The sequence below is a fragment of the Centroberyx gerrardi genome, chromosome 12, assembly GCF_048128805.1.
Source record: "Centroberyx gerrardi isolate f3 chromosome 12, fCenGer3.hap1.cur.20231027, whole genome shotgun sequence".
Lineage (NCBI taxonomy): Eukaryota > Metazoa > Chordata > Actinopteri > Beryciformes > Berycidae > Centroberyx > Centroberyx gerrardi.
In genome coordinates, this window is record NC_136008.1 from 15,909,049 (window position 1) to 15,928,114 (window position 19,066).

At 41.7% G+C, this 19,066-nt stretch overlaps 1 protein-coding gene across 2 annotated transcripts; it reads right to left on the reverse strand.

Annotated features, from left to right (window-relative positions):
* Positions 1-54: 54 nt before the first annotated feature.
* On the reverse strand, positions 55-18,039 carry ankrd28b (ankyrin repeat domain 28b). Of its 2 annotated transcripts, XM_071900468.2 has the most exons (28): positions 17,894-18,039; positions 12,677-12,760; positions 11,980-12,058; positions 11,211-11,281; positions 10,909-11,109; positions 10,152-10,239; positions 9,494-9,636; positions 9,038-9,250; positions 8,429-8,507; positions 8,202-8,316; positions 7,867-7,949; positions 7,481-7,544; positions 7,296-7,364; positions 7,062-7,202; positions 6,750-6,861; positions 6,597-6,623; positions 6,369-6,443; positions 6,048-6,249; positions 5,831-5,918; positions 5,621-5,738; positions 4,504-4,723; positions 4,010-4,097; positions 3,832-3,915; positions 3,488-3,633; positions 3,270-3,352; positions 3,033-3,115; positions 2,771-2,862; positions 55-1,734 (listed from the first exon to the last, which is right to left on the reverse strand). In XM_071900468.2, exons 1-28 carry the CDS (start codon positions 17,918-17,920, stop codon positions 1,451-1,453), a joined length of 3,159 nt encoding a protein of 1,052 aa, XP_071756569.1. In that variant the 5' UTR covers positions 17,921-18,039; the 3' UTR covers positions 55-1,450. The 2 variants fall into 2 exon arrangements, with proteins under 2 accessions (XP_071756569.1, XP_078143557.1); XM_078287431.1 differs by lacking the exon at positions 12,677-12,760.
* Positions 18,040-19,066: the final 1,027 nt, after the last annotated feature.

Consider the following 19,066-nt stretch of genomic DNA (forward strand, 5'->3'; position numbering starts at 1 on the left):
TGTGTGCCATTTATTTTGACATTGTTAAAGGGAATACTCCATAAAAGACTCATGTTCATTATTAAATAACTCATTTATTTATTACTCATAAAATATACAGCAATCTCAGGTACTGAAAGAATTCATGGGAGCATTGAATTCACAGTCATAATTTCTATATACATGCTAGTTTCATCCCTCTTGAAGAAAAATCAAGGAAAAGAAAAAAATCATCTCCTTTTCCACTTTGATGAAGCTAGCAAATGTATTGTACATATTTCCAGTTAAAATGATTTTTTTAAAGACAAAACCAGGGAGTTTTGAATCATGTAGGATTGAGTGGTTTCTTTTTTGAAGTTAAAGCAAGCAAAACCTGTCAAGGAACATTGACTAATATAAGAGCAAAAATATCATTCTAACAGAAAATAAATCAAATGCTGTCCTACCATTGGTTTACAGTGTTTCTTCCTCACAAAGCAAGGCATGCTGAGCCTCATATACCTCCGTATTGGATCAGTGCTTTTTACAAATGTTGTAGTACTTACCTAGTGTGCATCATTGTTTACTTTTACAGCTGCCCCTACAAACCATCTTTTCTCAGTAACTAATGAAGGCACAAAATGATGACTTATAAATAGAACTGAAAGTACACAAATAATTTATTTATGAAAGACTAAACCGCAATGGACAATTCAATATACAAAGGTAAGGTTGATCAACTTAAAAGTAACCTGTTGCACATACCAAATATTTTTAAATTACTCAGGTCAGTAAATATGATTTTTTTTTCTAGAGGGCAAGGAGTTTAAGACATGAATATGGGTATATTAAAACTTTGATCTTAAAAAATAAACGATTTTCCCCCTATATGAATTACAGACTTGGAGGATAAGTGCGTTCTGACGGTTGTAGTGTGCGGATATCAGCCTCCTATAGCTCCTCACAAAAATTACAAAAATGAAACCTGGCTCGTTTTTTGTCAATCAATTAACCCAAAAATTCTCAATCCCATTTATACAGTTAAAACTGGCTTAAAACGCTTCCACATCTTTTGGTCCCTGTCGGTTTTGCTCTCTGTGAAGTGCTACTAATCCCTCTTCAACGTGTTATTGCCGTAAAAAGATCGCAGTCCGCCCAACACGTACAGTTTGTAGCACTCAGGAAGTCGGTGTGTTGGTAAAGCAGCAGGTAGCTGGAGTCCAGTATCTGCTGGAAGGACACCTGGTGCTGGACGAGGTCGGGATGAGTGTGGGCCAGCCTGCTGCACCTCCTCCCTCTCTTGCTCTCTGGGGGACTCTTAAGGCTCCTGTGTGGGCTTGTCTCTTCTCCTGCCCTCCCAAGCTGGCGGTGGGTGATTTTAAGACACAGTGTGTGTTGTATGTATGTGTGTGTGTGTGTGTGTGTGTGTGTGTGTGTGTGTGTTTGTGTGTGTTTTATGCATCTGTCGCTTCCTCCTGCACCGGGCCGGCCCTCAGTATGTCTCTGAATCTGAGTCGTTGAGCTCCTCGTCCTTGTAGAAGCCGTCGTGGTGGCCGATGTTGTTGAAGCTGCAGTAGGAGCTGTGCTCGCTGCGCAGCACGGGCAGGCTGTCGAAGGTGACGCTCTTGGAGGGGCTGGTGGTGTAGTGGTTAATGGCACTGAAAGGGAGGGTAGGTGCCGGGGCGCAGGGGGACACAGGCATCATGGTGGCTAGGATGAGGGCTAGGCAGTCTGCCACGTCTTTGTTGGGGGCACAAGCCAAGGCGGGTGTGTAACCTGGAACAATGACAGTGTACCAGTGAGAGTGACATACTATGCAACAACAGGGTAAGAAATTAACTTTTTTTTCCAGAAGGCATTTTTTGCTCCCTTGATCTGAATTTGATCCTTTTCAGTTACCTGGTCCTAACCAGAAACTTTGACTCTTTAATGTTGCCTATAGTGATTTCTTTCTAATCCGTCGTGTCATTATTGAAAGAGAGAACATGTAAAAAAATTTCTAATAATATGACCAGCTCAGCTTTCAAACAAGGCCATGCTCATCTACGGCCGTGTCCAATGCTTGGTCCAAACAACGGGCATCAGTATTTATGTTTGCATGCCGTTGTACATCAGGTAAACTCCAGGTGCTTAGCGACTTAATGATGCTGCTTAGCCTCATTTGAGCGACATATCTGGCAACCAATGAAACTTAACGTTCAAAGGTTGAACACATTTCGATTAGAGCACATTGTTCAGCTCTGTCTCAGGTTTCAAGACCTTCCAGCTACAGTGGATGGGAGGTCTAGCTCGCTAGACCATAATGATGACCATAATATGCCACAGATCATAAAGTGCCACATGTCCTACACTTCTTTCTCACTGCTGGAAACTCGCTGCAGGCCTTACAGAACAGGATGGTGCCGTTTTCCCCACTCTCTGTCCCCAACCAGTCCATCTTCCACCCCTCCATTGTTGAGTTTCTCACCATATTGGTCGTTTTATTTTTCTTGGCGCAGTGGTTTGTGTTGGGTCGGCATTTTCTTGTACGGCTGGCTGCCTGCTGCCAAACATTTTCTACTGCTTCAGGCTGTGCACTCGGTTGGTTTCTGATCAAAAACCGCTGCATTTTTTTTCCACCCAGAATGCACCGGAAAGAATCCCCCAGTCAAAAGCTCCCACAATATACCCTACGGTGGCCTGCAGAGGACAGTGGTCGCTTTCAGGAGCAACCATCAGCACGCAAGTTTTACTGGCATGGCTAAAATCAATCCTGATGTTAAATGCAAAGTGATGCTAAATAGTAAGGGAACAACGTTATCATGAATCTCACCGTTTTCATCGACTGCAAGTACACTGGCTCCCTTCGCAAGCAGCTCTTGCACCACCACAGTCAGACCATTTCTTGCAGCCACGTGAAGAGGCCTTAAGGAAAAATAAAACAGATATACTCACATGAAAGTCAATATTCTAAAATTTATATCACTACAGTAATAACCCAAGACCCCAACAGTAAACCACCAACACTACCAGTCCACTGTATCACACAGATGTAGCAGGGGATATGACACTAATGCAGTACAAGTGATACATACGTCTGTAAGGCGGCGTTAGTGGCATTGATGAGGTTCCTGTCTGTAATCTTCTCCAATATCAACAAGGCACTGGTTTCATGTCCCTATAGAAAATAAGTCAAATACAGTTAGAAGAATATAAAAAAACAACAACCAAATATGACATGAATAATATTGTATATATCAACAGAAGTATCCAATTGTACACATTAGCTGCTGTAGAATGGAACAACAGCGCCATCAAATGGCAATACACACCTTACTGCAGGCAAGATGAAGTGCAGTGTTCTTCACCGCATCCTGCAGAGTGAGATCTGCTTTTGCACTGCTCACCAGCAGCTCTAAACAGGGAGTGTGAGAAAGTGAAAGAGAGAGCAAGAGGGAAAACAAGTTGAAGTCTATTCTGCACTGCACAGATTATTTCGTCCCACAGTGATATTTTCCAGTCAGGTGGTAAGGCAGCGGGGCATTCGTACCGACAGCGTTGGTCTGGCCATTCTCGGCAGCCATCATGAGTGGGGTCTTCCCTGTGGCATCGATGCTGTTGACCTGAGCGTTGTGGCCCAGCAGCAGCTGCAGACACTCCACATGGTCAGTGAAGGCTGCTGCATGCAGGGGGGTCCTGCAGAAACAACATGAGCAAAGGATTCCTTTTCAATGAGGCAATCTTTTTTGAGAGACCAGGATAAACTGATTGTGACTTATGCACTCACTAGAAACAGGAGTGCTGGCTTCTAAGTAGAGCTATTCCTGAACCTATAATTAATCATTCAACCTATACAGAATATGAACTTTTAATTTACTAGACTAGTGTGCTCACCTGTTTTTAGTGTCTGTAGCATTGACAATGGCAGGGCCCAGAGTATCTATCAGCATCTCAGCAGCACCTTCATTGTCATGGATCCTACAGAAGAGAGAGAATACCATTATTTTATCTGCTAGAGGTTGCTCTGTCCTCAGATGCGGTTATCAAAATGGAAGGCAGCAGGGGATCTTACACAGCACAGTGGAGGGGGCTGAAGGAATTGCCCTCCGTCTTGTGGAAAACCTCCTGTTCCAGCAGGACCTCCACACACGTATCATGACCTAGAGGACAGAAAGCGTCAACCAGGGCCAGATTTTGACAATCACCGCTCTACAAAGACATTTTTCCAACTAAAACATTTTTCTAAATGTAAAAATTGGATGCACAAGAAAATGTATAAGCATGAGCTATGAAAATTGTAGTTGCCCATGCCTACTTTGAATCTCAACTTGCACATGGTCCTTTGTCACTATTGTAGCAGCATGCCTATCTTCAGGAGCATATGTTACTAATTTGGCACCACTGTGGAGCCCTGGCTACAGTAAATATGAAACCGTAGGGACTGACTGTACGAACTGTTATATGAGCCGTTGATTTAGATAAAAATATCAGATGTACAATTTCCATAAATCTATGTTTTTAAGCTGTCACTTTATTACAAATATCTCTAAACCATAGTGTCTGTACCATTGTAGCAGGCCCAGTGCAGAGGGGTGTAGCCTTGGTTGTCTGTAAGGACAGGAAGTGTTTCCACTGATTGGGCAGCATGCAGCAGGCCTCCCAGTACCCCAATGTGTCCACATGCCGCTGCCAGGTGGACCGGGGTACGCCCTTTACAGTCCCGCACCAGGAAGTTGGCGCTGTGCTGAAGCAAGGCCTCCACACATTCCTCGTGGCCAGTCACTGCCTGAGGACAGACAGGAGGGGATGTTAGTGTCACTACTGACGACTGATCATACACTGAATGACTTCTGATTTGATAAGAACAACTGACTCGAGTATTGGAGTTTATCTTTTCCGCAGCTGAGAAGGAACATTTGTGCGTATGTGTACGTGTAGGGCTGGGTACCGACCAAATCGCTTTAGAACCATTGACTCTCGAAACATTCAGTGGCAAAGTTTGGTACTTTAATGGTTAATCTTACATCGTCTTCCATCTACTCACCATACCTGTTCTAAAACCTGAGGTGACTGCTAATTGGTTCGCTAGGCAACTACTAGCCACAGGCAGGAAAAACAAACTTGTTCACGCATCACTACACCTTCATCTCTCAGTTTGCTCAGATTAAGCACACAATGTCGCAGAAGCTGATAGAGATAATAATAACAATAGTGATGCACAATGAGCAGCTAGAGGCAAGAGAGCTGTAGTGTGTGTGACTCCAAGAAAAAAAAAAGTGACAAAATTGCTTGTTTTCTTTTTTAAACCATTTAAAGCTATTAAACAGTTTTAATAGCTGTAATTAAATCTTGAATCTGATCATGTGGATTAAACCAAAGTGTGATTTTCTCTTATATTGTAAAATTGCATTTTTAACAAATAGTTTGTTCATAAGACCTTGTTTTATACTGTTAAAGTGAAGAAAAAAAATAAATACATAAAAATTTCACACTTACAAGTTCAAATTTCGTTTAGTTGGCAAAATTATATGATGAGTCAAAATTTAGGCCATTGCATTGCATATGTTTTTATTCGAAAAGTACAGTTTGGTACTACTGGTATCAAATTAAGGTACCGGTATCAAAAATTGTCCCAGCCCTATGTATGCGTGTGTATGCAAGAATGGCAAGATGATCTCCTTACTCCTCTGTGCAGAGCCGTCCTGCCCCACTTGTCTTTGGCTTCTACACTGGCTCCCTTATTGAGCAGAGAATACACACAGTCTGTGTGTCCGCTTAGCACCGACAGCATCAGAGGGGTTCTGAGAGACAATAGGCAATAACGTCAGTCATTAGCTTGCAACTTTATTACAAGTAAAAAAATAAATAAAATTCACAACCAAGTTTTACTTACTGTCCGTTCCCATCTTGAATGTCAACCGCACTTTGAAGATCAGCATTTCCGATCAGCAAACGCAAACATTCTGAATGGCCGTTAGTAGCTGCGGGGAATGAAGAACACTCCATTAGCATTACTCCATTATTCTGTATTTGACGCTACAAAATCAAATAGAGGCAAACAATTGTGCCGATTACAGTTTGAGCGAGCTATCAAGTTCCAGGTCCAATACCTGCAGCGTGGATGGGGGTTCGCTTCAGGGTGAAGTCTTTGACCAGGATGGAGGCTCCCTGGTTGATGAGGACGTCCACACACTCCACATGGCCCTTGAAGGCAGCCAGGTCTAGAGGTGTTCGCCCCTGGCTGTTCCTCACATCCAGGTCCAGCAGAGACTGTACCAGCACCTCCATAGCATGGTGGTGGCCATGGTATGCCTAAAAAAAGAACAAAAATGTCCAGCATGAACACGTCTACATCAAAGATAATGACAATAACTCATGTACTCCTGACATGGCAGCCGACAACAATGTACAATGGAAGCAGTATTACTCACAGCAAGGTGCAGGGGGCTGATGGGGGCTCTGACATCAGAGTCATTCAGGATGTCTGTCCCTGAGGTTTCCATTAGCTGAAAGAATCCGGTACATAAATTACAAACTCCTTAAAATGTGGTTACTAGCTTAGCCTTGAAGCTCAGTACAATAGATATAAATGGAATTGTGACCCATTTACATAAAAAGCTACAGATACACAAAGAGGAAAGGGTACAAATTACACTCACCACGTCTAGAGGTGTTTCACTAGCAATCTGTAAAACAATATGGCAAAAGTAGAAATGCATCAGAAATCATTACAATAAAGCGTATGACTGGACATTTCAGTCATACGAGGTGTTGAATGTCACACGGCTTGTACTGTGGGGTGCAGTTCTCACCAGCTCCAGACAGAGGCGATGTCCGTACGCAGAGGCATAGTGCACAGCATTGTAGCCCTGATTGTCCCGGATCCCTGGATTTGCATCATTTCGCAGTAAATATTCCAGGCACCTGTAGGCACAACAGAGAGGATGCAGTTAAGAAAATAAAAATTGTTTTGTTAAATTTGAAATGATACATCAGGTCCTGTCACTCAGCATAACATATACTGCAAATGAACTTGTATGACATGCAGACAAACCCTCAAATATCGCTCTCTGCTAAATAACAACCACCTTGTTTATCATGTCAAATTATGGAAGTATACTGACTTTCCATCTGTGTCAGAGGCAGCAGCGTAGTGGAGAGGAGTGCAGCCCCGCTCGTCCAGGTCATTGACGCTGGCCCCAGAGCCCACCAGAGCAAACAGGCACTGGTAGTTACAGTTGGCAGCAGCGTAATGCAGAGGGGTCCTGGAAAAGCAAACACACTTCAGTTCACTGTTCAAATTTGAAAGTGACACTAGGAGAACACAAACTCTAGATCCACTATTCAATGCTACAGACCTGCCAAAGCTGTCTTTTCTGTTGAAGTCTGCCCCCGTGTTGAGGAGAAGATTGAGACATTCCAAGTTTCTGAGGGGTTAGAGAGAATTGTAGGGGGGAAGGTTGAGATGAACTGGTATTCTACTGTTGTAGGTCATGAACTTTACCTTAACACTAAACAAGACTTTCGACTGTCCTACACTCACCCTCCAGCAGCTGCAGCATGTAAACAGGTCCTTCCAAAGTCATCAGGAGTGTCAATATCAAAGCCTGCGTCAGAGTAGAGGATTATGAGCACCACATGACCCACCTGAAGTGTAGTTCACACTACATCCATCAGTCACTGAAGTTATGCTCTAAATATATCAAGGTGTTTAGGTGTCAGGTAAAGGCCTTTTGGATAGCAAAGTGACACCCGGTCCAGAATGTTTGCCTTTTCAAAACACGCAACCAAACAACAAATGAAAACAATGTATGAACCAAAATATCCAAGCTATTCAAATGTAAGACTTATTTTTTTGTAGGGTAACTTGTTGAATTATTACTACAGTTGACAGCTGTATAATATGCAGAAAGTTGCAGAGGTGTGCACCTGAAGACAGGAGCTTCCGGCAGCAGTCGGAGAATCCACTGAGAGCAGCCAGATGTAGTGGGAACATGCCATGAACCCCGCGTCTGAAACAAGACATAATCATATTGATTTATCCCACTTTCATCCAGACATTAACGCCTCTGTATAGTGAAATCCACACTGGCGCTAAATGGAGGCTAGGTAATTCCTGTTGACAGTACAGAATCGCCTATATCAGTTACGTGACATTCAATACATGTCTGCTCTGCAAAGGTATCAATGTGCAGCCTCGCCAGAATGTATAAAGCCGGAGCATTGCTGAAAAAGGGCAAGTCACAGCGAATGGGCCCACTCACTTAGCAGTGTCAGCTCCGTTGGTGATGAGGGTGTTGATGAGGAGCTCGTGTCCGTATCGAGCCGCAATGTGCAGTGGCGTGTTTCCATTCTTATCTTCACAGTCAATCTCAGCACCTACAGAAACACCAAGCAAGCACTTAACCAGCGATTCACTGAGAAGCACTTAAGTTTTAAAGTCCAATGTGAGAAATAAAGTGAATGAGGCCAAATCTTTAGAGGAGCTTACCATTCTTTATGACTGCTTGAGACCTAGAAAACCTCCCATGGATGGCTGTCATGTGGAGGGGAGTCTTACCATCTTTACTCTGGAATGGCACAGAAACACGCTGATATCATGATGTGGGTCATAATTATGGCTCTCTCCAACTATAGAATATCCTAGACAGGCTCAGGATTTGAATAAAACACTGTGAAACTGCATTAATGACATTTTCCCCCCTGTAAAAAAAACAAAATCTAGCATCTATCAAGATCCTACACAACATATCTGCGAATATTTCCATGCACCAAACGATTTGGGGGAAATAACTTTTACATAAAGAAAAAAGGCTAAAAGTTCTGACGTACATGAAAGTGTGACTGTTTTAACACTAACAGTGGTATTGAAAGAGTATTTTTACCTCCCATGGCCACAAATGTTCATTTATTCATTCATTTTTTTCCAATTATTGTCTAGTAATAGCAACATTAGTGTGACTAGTTGCTCAGTGACGGCGCGTAACTGTGTTAGGAAGAGGAGGACCTGTTACTGGGCGGCAGCTCTCCCGGATCATGGTGAACAACCACTTTCCACTGAATCCATATTAGAACAGCGAGTAGCAACATCCTTGCTCACCTTGATGTTGACGTCCGCCCCGTTGCACACTAGCAGCTCCAGACAGAGGGCCCCGTGGTGCGAGGCGGCGGTGAAATGAAGAGGAGCGAAGCCCTTCTCGTTCACCTGGTTGACGTTAGCGCCGCACTCTATGAGCTCGTTCACCACCACGTCCTGCCCGTTGTAGCAGGCCACATGGAGGGGCGTGTTGCCATACGCATTAGGCTCATTGATCTGGACAGTGAGATGGAAATGGGGGAGATAAACAGAAAGTGGGTATGACTCCATCCACTCCATCGACAAATACTGTTACCATTAAGACTGAACAACTTCTCTTGCACTTTTACTCCCATTACATGCAGTATGAATTCCTCGATTTTTGGTGCGTTATTGCAATTCCGTTGTTTCCTAACCAGAGCATGTGATCCAGCAATGTCTACTTTGTAATGAGAGTCAGACAGTGTGGGTGGGACTCACATCCACTCCCAGGTCTAGGAGGTATTTGACAATGCTGATCATGCCGCTGGAGGCTGCAGCATGTAGAGGGGTGTAAGATTTCTTATCTTTGCAGGCCACCTCTGCTCCGTGAGACGCCAGGAGCTTCACCACTTCTATGTGCCCTAAAGACAAAAAGAGAAAGATTTAACTACATTAGCATACAGTATCAAAAACTACATCAAATACTTAATTGGCCAAATATATATCCACATTCTTCCAGTATTCTTACATCATAAATCAGGCTTGGATTTATAACCACAGTGAGAGATTAAGGGCATAGTAAGGGTATAGTTGGAATTTGTTTTTTTATGCTGACAGTTCTACTTTTAAAATGATAGTTTTTTTCGATGCATTCCGGTGAATGAAAGCACATCTCATTATGCAAGTGTCAAATATTTTGTGTGCAACACTTGTATATACAATCTGCTTTTTCTAAAACAGAATCAAATCACGCTCACTTGATTTCCTCAGACAAAAATCCATAAACAAGAAGAGAACGGGTACAGCAGTATCAATAGGCATCTTTTTTCCAATACTCAGTCCTAGACACATTCAACCATCATAAGTTGAGAGGAACTCCTAAAGTTATTTGGAAAATTAATAGTGTGATATAAAATCCCTGTGGTGCATTTATTACCCATGTAAGCTGCCCAGTGGATTGCACGGCGGTCCTTCTTGTCAAAAGCATTGATGTTGGCTCCTCTGGAAAGCAGAAGCCTCACCATCTAACAGCAGTAACAGAAACAAATAACCATCAGGGATGGGGTCATGGGCAGCAGCAAGCCAAACACTATTGATTCTAGGTCGTTGCTTCCAATTTACACTGCCAGAGCCATAATTCATATAACCACTGTGTATAAAAACCCTTAATACTATGGCTGATGGACTTTAACATTGGTCTATAATACATGCAGACAGACAGTGCAATATGTAACAATTAGATAGACAGAAAAAAAAAAAAAAGATTGTATGAGAAGTTATTATATTGTATTATCAAATCTATGGCTGGTGCATAAAGGTACAACTAAATACTATTACTCAAGTGATTACAGTGCTTCTTCCACTATAATTCTACTGAGGCTTATAGGTGTGTTTTTAGGCCTAAAGGCCCATTCACATCTAGAATGACAACTATAAAGATAACTACAACTATACAAATTACTTAAATCGTCCTAAGTAAATACAATGTCTGTGTTCTCACTACAATGATACCTATAAAAACATCCAAAACATTTTCAACCAATCAAATTAAAGGAGCGGGGGAATTAGGCTGCTTGCTGCTTTGTTTGATGAGGAACGTATCACAGATATGGTTGTAGTGTCAATGTTTGAACAACAATGTTTCGTTATAGTTTATGGTTATCTTTGTAGGTGTGAACGGGTCTTAAAAGTACCTCCAGGTGACCGCTGAAGGCTGCGTGGTGCAGCGCCGTCCGGCCTGCTCTGTCTGACACATTCACATTGCTAAGCAGGGGGACCAGGGCTTCAGCGCAGCGGACGGCCTTATTGGCTGCGGCTATGTGAAGCGGCGTCTGCCAGTTCTTGTCTCGGGCGTTTACGTCTGCAGAGTGTTTCAGCAGCACCTGGACAGCCTCCTGCAAGAAGACAGGACTTGAAAGTTTAAAAGCTAAGCTGTTTAGAATTGCGAGTGTGTGAGGGTGTGTGATAGAAAATGCAGCGGTGCAAATTCACATACCTCGCTGCAGGAGGCCACGGCCCGGTGCAGGGGAGTGAGCCACTTGTTATCTTTGGCATTTACTCTGGCTCCTAGAGGAGAGAGAACACCAACTATAAGACCATTTAAGTTCTCAGTTTCACGACATCTAATGCAGCATTTCTAACAGAATGAATAAAAACTTGTGACAACTATGGAGAACTGTTCTCTAATATCTCCTCCAGCATATATTGTACTTCTATATAGAAAAAAACAGAACGGGAAGGGGTGAACGTAGAGCTGGCTGACAATAGTGAATGTAGATGCATTCAATTGCTCTTAAAAAGGGGAACTCCGCTGAATTTCAGATTTGAAACAAACAAGCTATTATGCTCTTGGACAGTTTGGTTAACATCAATGATCATTCACTGCTGTCTCCAATAGCCAGAAAAGAGAGAGGAGTTTGTCAGGCCTTTTAATCTGTCGTGTAACACAGATGTACAACTCCATGGAGAATATGTAAAACGTGAGTGACGGTGATTGTGATAGTCATGAAAAACTATACTTTCAGAATTTGCATGCTAAATTTGGCTGTATCTACAGTGTGCTAACCACCTTGCAAACATTTGAACCATTCTGAAGCCCAGATGCTGTGACATAAACCAAGCACATCATTGTTGACCTTTTCTGTGATTGAAAAATACTGATTTCAACTGTCCCAGACCATAAGAATACCATGAATTAATAAATTGAGTGGTATTTGCCTTTAATAGCTGCTTTATTTAAGTCCTCTTCTGGATGAAAACCTTACCTGACAGAATCAGCAGCTCTATAATTTCTGCATCTCCAAGATAGGCAGCAGCATGCAATGGAGTTCTCTTCTCATTGTCCTGTAATGAGCAAACAGAAAGACAACACTACTGTAATCAAAACAAATCGTTTGCTCTTGTTTCTTATTCCTCTCTCTGTTTTTTTATATGGGAAAATATGATGCTGATCTGTTGTAACATTGAGTCAGACTTTCAACTCACATTTTTTTTTTTTTTAAATCACTAACACTATACCATTCCTGACAGTATAATGCTGGAAGGAAAAACAAACAAAAAAACACTTGTCCTTTTAATGTTACAGCCAGGCAGTCAGCATTTATGGCAAAAAGTGGGTTAAATACAGATTCAGCCGCTTGAAAAGGCTCCCAGTGAAATTCAAGCAAGTATAAACCAGCCTTATTTTGAAACAAACAAACACCCCCTCCTACCCAATAACAGAGGAATGCAATAAAATAAGCAGAGCCAGATCACGCACAAGCGACGGGAACTCTAAAAATCCAACTGTGTGCTGTTTTGTAATCGTAATCTATAAACTGAAAGAATTTCTCAGTATCAGGCCTTCCAAGGACAATCATACATTAGTGGTTTTAAATTCACAGTAGAGGGGATCTTCTTAAAATATAATGGAATAATATGAGGAAACAGATGGGGAGATAAATATGGCCCTATTGGGATTACCTGTGTATTCACATCCTCTTTTTTGAATATGAGGGAGCGTACTTCATCTGGGTCCACATTGAAAATAGCTTTCAGCAGAGCAGGCTGTAAAAAAGAGATTGGGTCAAAATTAGTTTCAAGACTTAAAGCTCTTCTGTCTTACATGCATTACTTTCTCAGATTTGCATAATTATAACCAGTAGCCTTTACAATAAAAGACTGAGTGAAAACCTTGATCATGAGACTCTAAAGACTGAAACAGTAGAGGCTCCACTTGAGAAAACAATAACCATGCAGAGACCTCAGAGACAAGAGAGATTTCAGGATCCTCGTCCTCGAGAAGCACTATACACACACGACTCATTTGCTAAGAGAACACACAATCATGTTTAGGCTAGTAAAAAATTTTGAAAAGGCACAGACTGCAGCATAGCAAAGCAAAATGTGGTTTGTGAGAAAAAAAGAGACAAATACTCTGGTAGCAGGGCTGGTGCAGACATTCATTTGCACATTTTAACAAAATGATGACTCCACATATCACAGCATGAAGGAGGCAGACTATCTGCATTGATTTATTGTCAACTGCTTAGCTGCCACTATCTCCTTCTGTCCTTTATTTAGTCTGTTGCCAGGAAAACTCTCTATACTTGAGCATATACTGAAATATCACAATCTGGGAATGAATGAAGTCCAGCCATATGATCCAAAGCAGAGTATTGAGATGGCTGAAGTCCTAAAGCTCAAGGTGAGACCAGCACAAAGACCAGACCTATTCCTGAGACAGTGGTCCATCTTCACTTTTCCTCCAGACATAATTGAAGCTTAGCATGACTAACTCCTTGTCTGCGTCTTCAATGGGGAAAAAAAACTTCCACCACTGGCCTGGTTCAACACATCCAACATAACAGAGGGTGGGAAAGATGATGAAAATCAAATATTTCTCAATTCAAACTCTAAAATAGAAGATTTTGGGGGTTCTTCCTAAAGTCTGACTCGCCTCATGGATCATGCTATTCCTGCCCAGGCATCTTGGAAGGTAGTTAAGTTGGCTCCACCCAAGACCCTCCCATCTCAAGGGTGTATGCACAGAGAAAGTATCACCATGTACTTTACATGATTAGTTTCTATAGCCTAATTACATACACATCTTTTCTTGTCCCATCTTTGCCTTCAAAACAGAGGAATATCTAAATCTAAACATTATGAAAGTATCAAAACGCATGGTAGCCAACTACAGCCACACAATCCATATTAGGAAACCGAGCCTCTAAACGAGCCGTTTGGACTTCCGTAACTTTGTGGCGTCACAAAGGTTCGCTCATTATCATTTTTGTAAGAAATAATAGACTAACAAAGCGTTTTTTTCAAAGCGGTTGAGCAGTTGCCATTGTTTATTTACCGGAGAGTAAATTTACTGGATAGTTTTCCCTTTTTTTAAGATCTTTTTAAAACCAGTTCAAATAAAACCAAATTCATCCCCCAAAATAACCAATTTCATCCCCAAATAAGTCTGAATAGTTGGATTGTTGCCATTGTCTTCATTAATTGGAAACCCAAAATGTTGCCACACAGCAGAGTTAAAACTTGACAGGAACACCTGCACCTTAAGTCCATCGTCCATCGTCTACAGTATTGAGCTCAGCTGGGCTTACCAAAGTGTAATGACCCAAGGTAAAACCTGCTAGCCTTGCGCTCTCAAACAAGGGAAAACACACCATTCTGAATGTAATTTTCCAGACATTAGAAACAAGCTGAAATCACAAACATTTTTTCAACTTTACAATGTCAAATACAATATCAAATTATACAATAAAATTTGAATAAGATCAAATTTTTGTATTACAAAATTTTGTATCACTCTGAACTTCAGTTACATCTCTAGGGCTTTTGAAATGCACTTGGAAACGATGTTGAAATCAATGTCCATGTCATTTCTGATGAACAGTATGATGAAAGCTTCCTGACTGAGTCTTCATGTGTCATGTTGGTCAGCTCCACGGCTTCCCTGTCTGATCCACCATAACACCAGCAGAGAGGGCTGAGTCTTTGATCAAGCAGTTCTCCATTGCCTGTGGGAGGAGGCTGGCATGGATGGGGAGCGCTCTGAGGGTAGGGGATCCCTTCCAGAGGCTGCGACTGGTTACCCATGAAAGAGCCAGATGGAACATTCCTGGCTGGCTACAAAAACTTAACTCTTCCCTGACTTCATCCAAATTGCCGGAAAAACACTGATTCTGTCATTTAGGAGGGCTTAGGGCTGCAGAATTGATCACATAATTGTAAATCACGATTTTATATTTCCATGATTCATAATCTTGCAATTTGGTGATATTAAGGTTTTTGTTATATTTTCAGTTCCCCTGAAACTCTAGGTGTGGTATTACTGCTGAAACTATTAGTCGATTAATTGATTAGTTGATTGCCAGAAATCAGGGGCCAACCAGGGCCTGTTTCATGAAGCGAGTTTAGTGGGTTAGCAAGCTAACTTCAGGCTTAACCCTGGCTTTTCGGCCTCACGAGTCGGTGGCTCACTTTATGGCGGGGTTGATCACCTTGGTAACCTGTGCCAGTGCAGGTTATGTTCAGGTTATCAGATCCAAACTTGCAAAAAGCCCACCTCACCAATCAGCTCTCAAGACTTTTTAGATGCTGCTTCTTTGAGAAATACTTTGAATACTGCACTAAAAAACATGAGAAATACTGCACTAAAAAAACATGAAAAATTTAACATGTTTAGGTGCAAAAGAATAATAAAATAATTTTGTTTCTTGAAACAAAATAATTGTAATTAACGGTGATTTAGCAAAATCATCAGGATTATAATTTTTGCCGTAGTCGAGCAGCCCTAGGTGGCCTAAATCAAAATGTAGTGATTCATATTTCTCTGAAACATGACACATGAAGGCACTGTACGTCACAAATGTGAACATCACTGATTTCAACATCAATGTTTGCTTTTTCATTTCAAAAGCCGCAATCAAACTGTTTTGCATTTGTGTTAGCAGCTAATCTCTCTCTGCATACAATCTTTTCTGTGAGCTGGATTTTTTTCCTGCTAACAGTCACAGTGATGTAGCGTGCGGACTACATGTGTTCCTTAAGACCTCATCCCTCACTGAACCCACCAGGATGTCCAGCTAGCTAATTAGCTAATGTACAGCCATGTAGCTTATGAGACTGCACAGCCAACAGACGCAGATTCAACGTTGACAGACATCTGGTTTAGGCTATATGGCTTTGTTTGATCCACATACTTAACAAATCATTTTAAATACAACTAGCTATGCTTGGATCTACCTAGCTGAAGTTCACTGTGTCTCTGTACATTGCATGTTTCTGTTTCGTAGCTCACAGCACAGAATTATCCCTGTCATTCACATGGTACTTTGTCAGGCTCTATGAAATTTGAGCATAGAGCCAAGCACTCTCACATTTAGCTGATGGAAATGACCTGAATATCCCACAATCTCAAGTTTTCTCTCCCAAGACTTCAGACTTTTACAGATTAATTTGGCTAAGCCTGCATGATAATGGATAAAAAAAAAAAAAGGAAAAAAAATCTATTGCAATTAATTTGCTATGCTGCAATCCAGTAGTCAATACTGCAATTCAATAGTTAGTCAAATAATTGTACACACCTAAGCATGACCTAGGTGGAGTTGATGAAGTTGTCCCCTTAAAACCGTGTTGTACCCAACAAATAACACAAAACAAATCTGAGCCATATGACACATTTTATCAGCTTGGTGCTCAAAAAGTATTTATGCTAAGTGAGAGAAAGAATTCCATTGCCATCTAGGGAGCTACTAGCTTACAGTAGCTGTTGAAAACTACAGACAATCCCCCCATTCTGTTATTAAAATGCCAATGAATATCTGCAGGGCACAGTGGAGGTTAGACTCACTGGAGACAAATTCAGGGTAACAAGTAGGCACTTGTGCTTCCTACATTGTTTCATTTGGATGATCTCTGAATCCCCAGCAGAGAAAAGCAAAGACAAAGCTGCATTTTGTTGTTTGAGTTCTCCAGTCCTGCACCAGTGTAGGAGATTTTCTATGCTTCTCAAGCAGCACGACTGTGCACCTCCTCATACAATCCAGCCTAGTTAATACCATCACCATGGAGACAGCTCTTTGGCAACTCCACTCGCTCACTGGAGTCTAGGCACACGATCATTCATGCACACACACAATAAAAGACACATGCACATACATATGTTACAAGAATAGCAGGCGTGTGCACAACACACACCGTCCTTAAATGATAACAGAGAGCTATTCCCGTAGGTGTCAAGTGCTAAATATATAGTTACAGGACACATGTCTAAGGCTAATATTGTGTCATTTCATCTCACACATCCACTGTGACCTTTACAGAGCCATATCAACTGAATGCTTTCCATTCATATTGTAAACAAATCTAGGCTACAGCATCTTAGGATTCTCAGTCAAAACAGTTTAATTGTTAGGCCTACTTACAAGGGTAAGGCCCGTGATCAAAAGGACTTAACTATGTTACAGGTATATTAGCACTCTAGAAAACGAAATCACTGAACTATCGAGATAGAAACTGACACAAACAGCAAAGCTCTTGACAGATCCCCCCACGCCACAACACAGTGCCAGTGTTCAAACTAAGTTCATAAGTAGGTAGATCTGTGTATGATAAATCATAAGAATGAGCACATTTTACATGATTTGTCACAGTACAATCAACAACGCGCACAAATTATTGTGCTTATTATCTAACTAATATTACATTTTAGAGACTTTGTGACTATATCAAACTCACGACCATTATTAGAAGGCGACTACTGAACCACAGTTTCGTAGTGTTTTATCACATAATGCTGGCTAGATACTTCCCAACTGTGTAGCAACCGGAGCTATAACGTATCACGCGGGCTCAGTCTAATTGCTGGAAATGAACCCTGTTACATTAGCATTAGCTGGTTACTACTAAACAACCCCCTACTAAGGTTAAAAATGTATTTATGTAATTGCGATGCTTCTTACTACTGCAAAGAACATGACTGTAAATGTGATTCATCCAACAGCAATGTAGCTTCCACCGTATATGCGACATTTTAACATCTAACATGAAACGCTTCATGAAATGCTTCCGTTTCAGGGAATAGTTCGGGAGACTCGAGTTACATCCCGCTGGCGTTGTTGAAATCAAGGTAGCTAGCCAACCAACGTTAGCTGAAACTTAGCTTTTGACACAATGAACACTTACCTGGTCTCGGATTTTGAGAACCACCATATTTCAAGGGTTTTAACTGTTCTCATGCAGATTCATAAAAGGATGTCCGTCTCACTCTGAAAAGCGGGGTCTGATCTAGCACTCCCGCTGGTTTGTTGCCAGTTACTATGAGGCCTAACGTGACGCTAGCTTAGCTATCTTGCTAGCTTCCTAACCTGATGGCATGAAGCGGAGGAGCAGCGGAAACTCCATAACATTGCCGCCACCATACTTGACCTCCCAAGAAGATGCAATTCAATAGGCCAAGCGTGTTCTAGACTTCAGTAACGAGGTTACTGGTTGGTTGTTCACTGACAACTCTGTCGCAGACGCATCATTTTGCGCTGATGTCCACGTTCATTTCATTATAAAATATTTTTTTTAATGCATGTGGATGACAGACTTTTAGCTGTTTATCCTACATGGAATTAGTTGACTTCACCATCATTCAGTACAGTAGGCCTACAATAATCCTGCAGCCATTTGAAGGGTCTGGCAGATGTTTTGAATGAATCAGTTGCTGAAAAAATATGACTACAATGAGCGGTGTACCTATAACCTGCAGGCTTTTTTACGTATCCAGAATGGTTATTGAGCATGCATACAATTTCCAGTAACCCAGTGTTTTGTATTCTTCCATTTACACACATTCACACCCGGAAGCTGCCCAGCACTATCTCATGTTGGCCGCAGCAGCTCCAGTGGAGCAAGTGCCAATCAACAGGATTTACTCAAGAGGACAGCGTTCAATTTCTTTGGCCAGATTTTCCCAGGTAATTCGAACCGGCCACCCGCCCGATCACAAACGCACTTTCAAGAAGCTATGCTGGCATGAAACAAAAACCGTGCCCTCACAATAGTAAAATTACACTCTCCCTAGAGGCCAATACATGCAAAGCAATTTGACAGTTTTCTTTTATACTGGATAATATTCTAACCCATTTAGTGCAGATAAAAACTCCAAACAGCCGTCTGAATAAATTAAGATATAGCCTACTGACACAGACTCACGACCTAAACTTTAATAGGCTTATACATCATATAGGCTAAATCAGTCTCTTTATGAAATCCTTTTGCTCTGAGACCACAAACGCCATAACACGGAGAACAGTAGCTAATACACCTGTATTCACTAGTAGCAGGAGAGGTAGAAAGTTTACCAGAATG

What these genes read in the sequence shown, in the direction of transcription:
- ankrd28b (XM_071900468.2), bottom strand. Translation starts at nt 17,920, where the DNA reads ATGGTGGTTCTCAAAATCCGAGACCAG. An exon ending in CCGTGGCCTCCTGCAGCGAG is followed by an intron (nt 11,110 to 11,210) that starts GTATGTGAATTT and finishes GTCTTCTTGCAG; the next exon opens with GAGGCTGTCCAGGTGCTGCT. An exon ending in ACTAACGCCGCCTTACAGAC is followed by an intron (nt 2,863 to 3,032) that starts GTATGTATCACT and finishes TTTTTCCTTAAG; the next exon opens with GCCTCTTCACGTGGCTGCAA.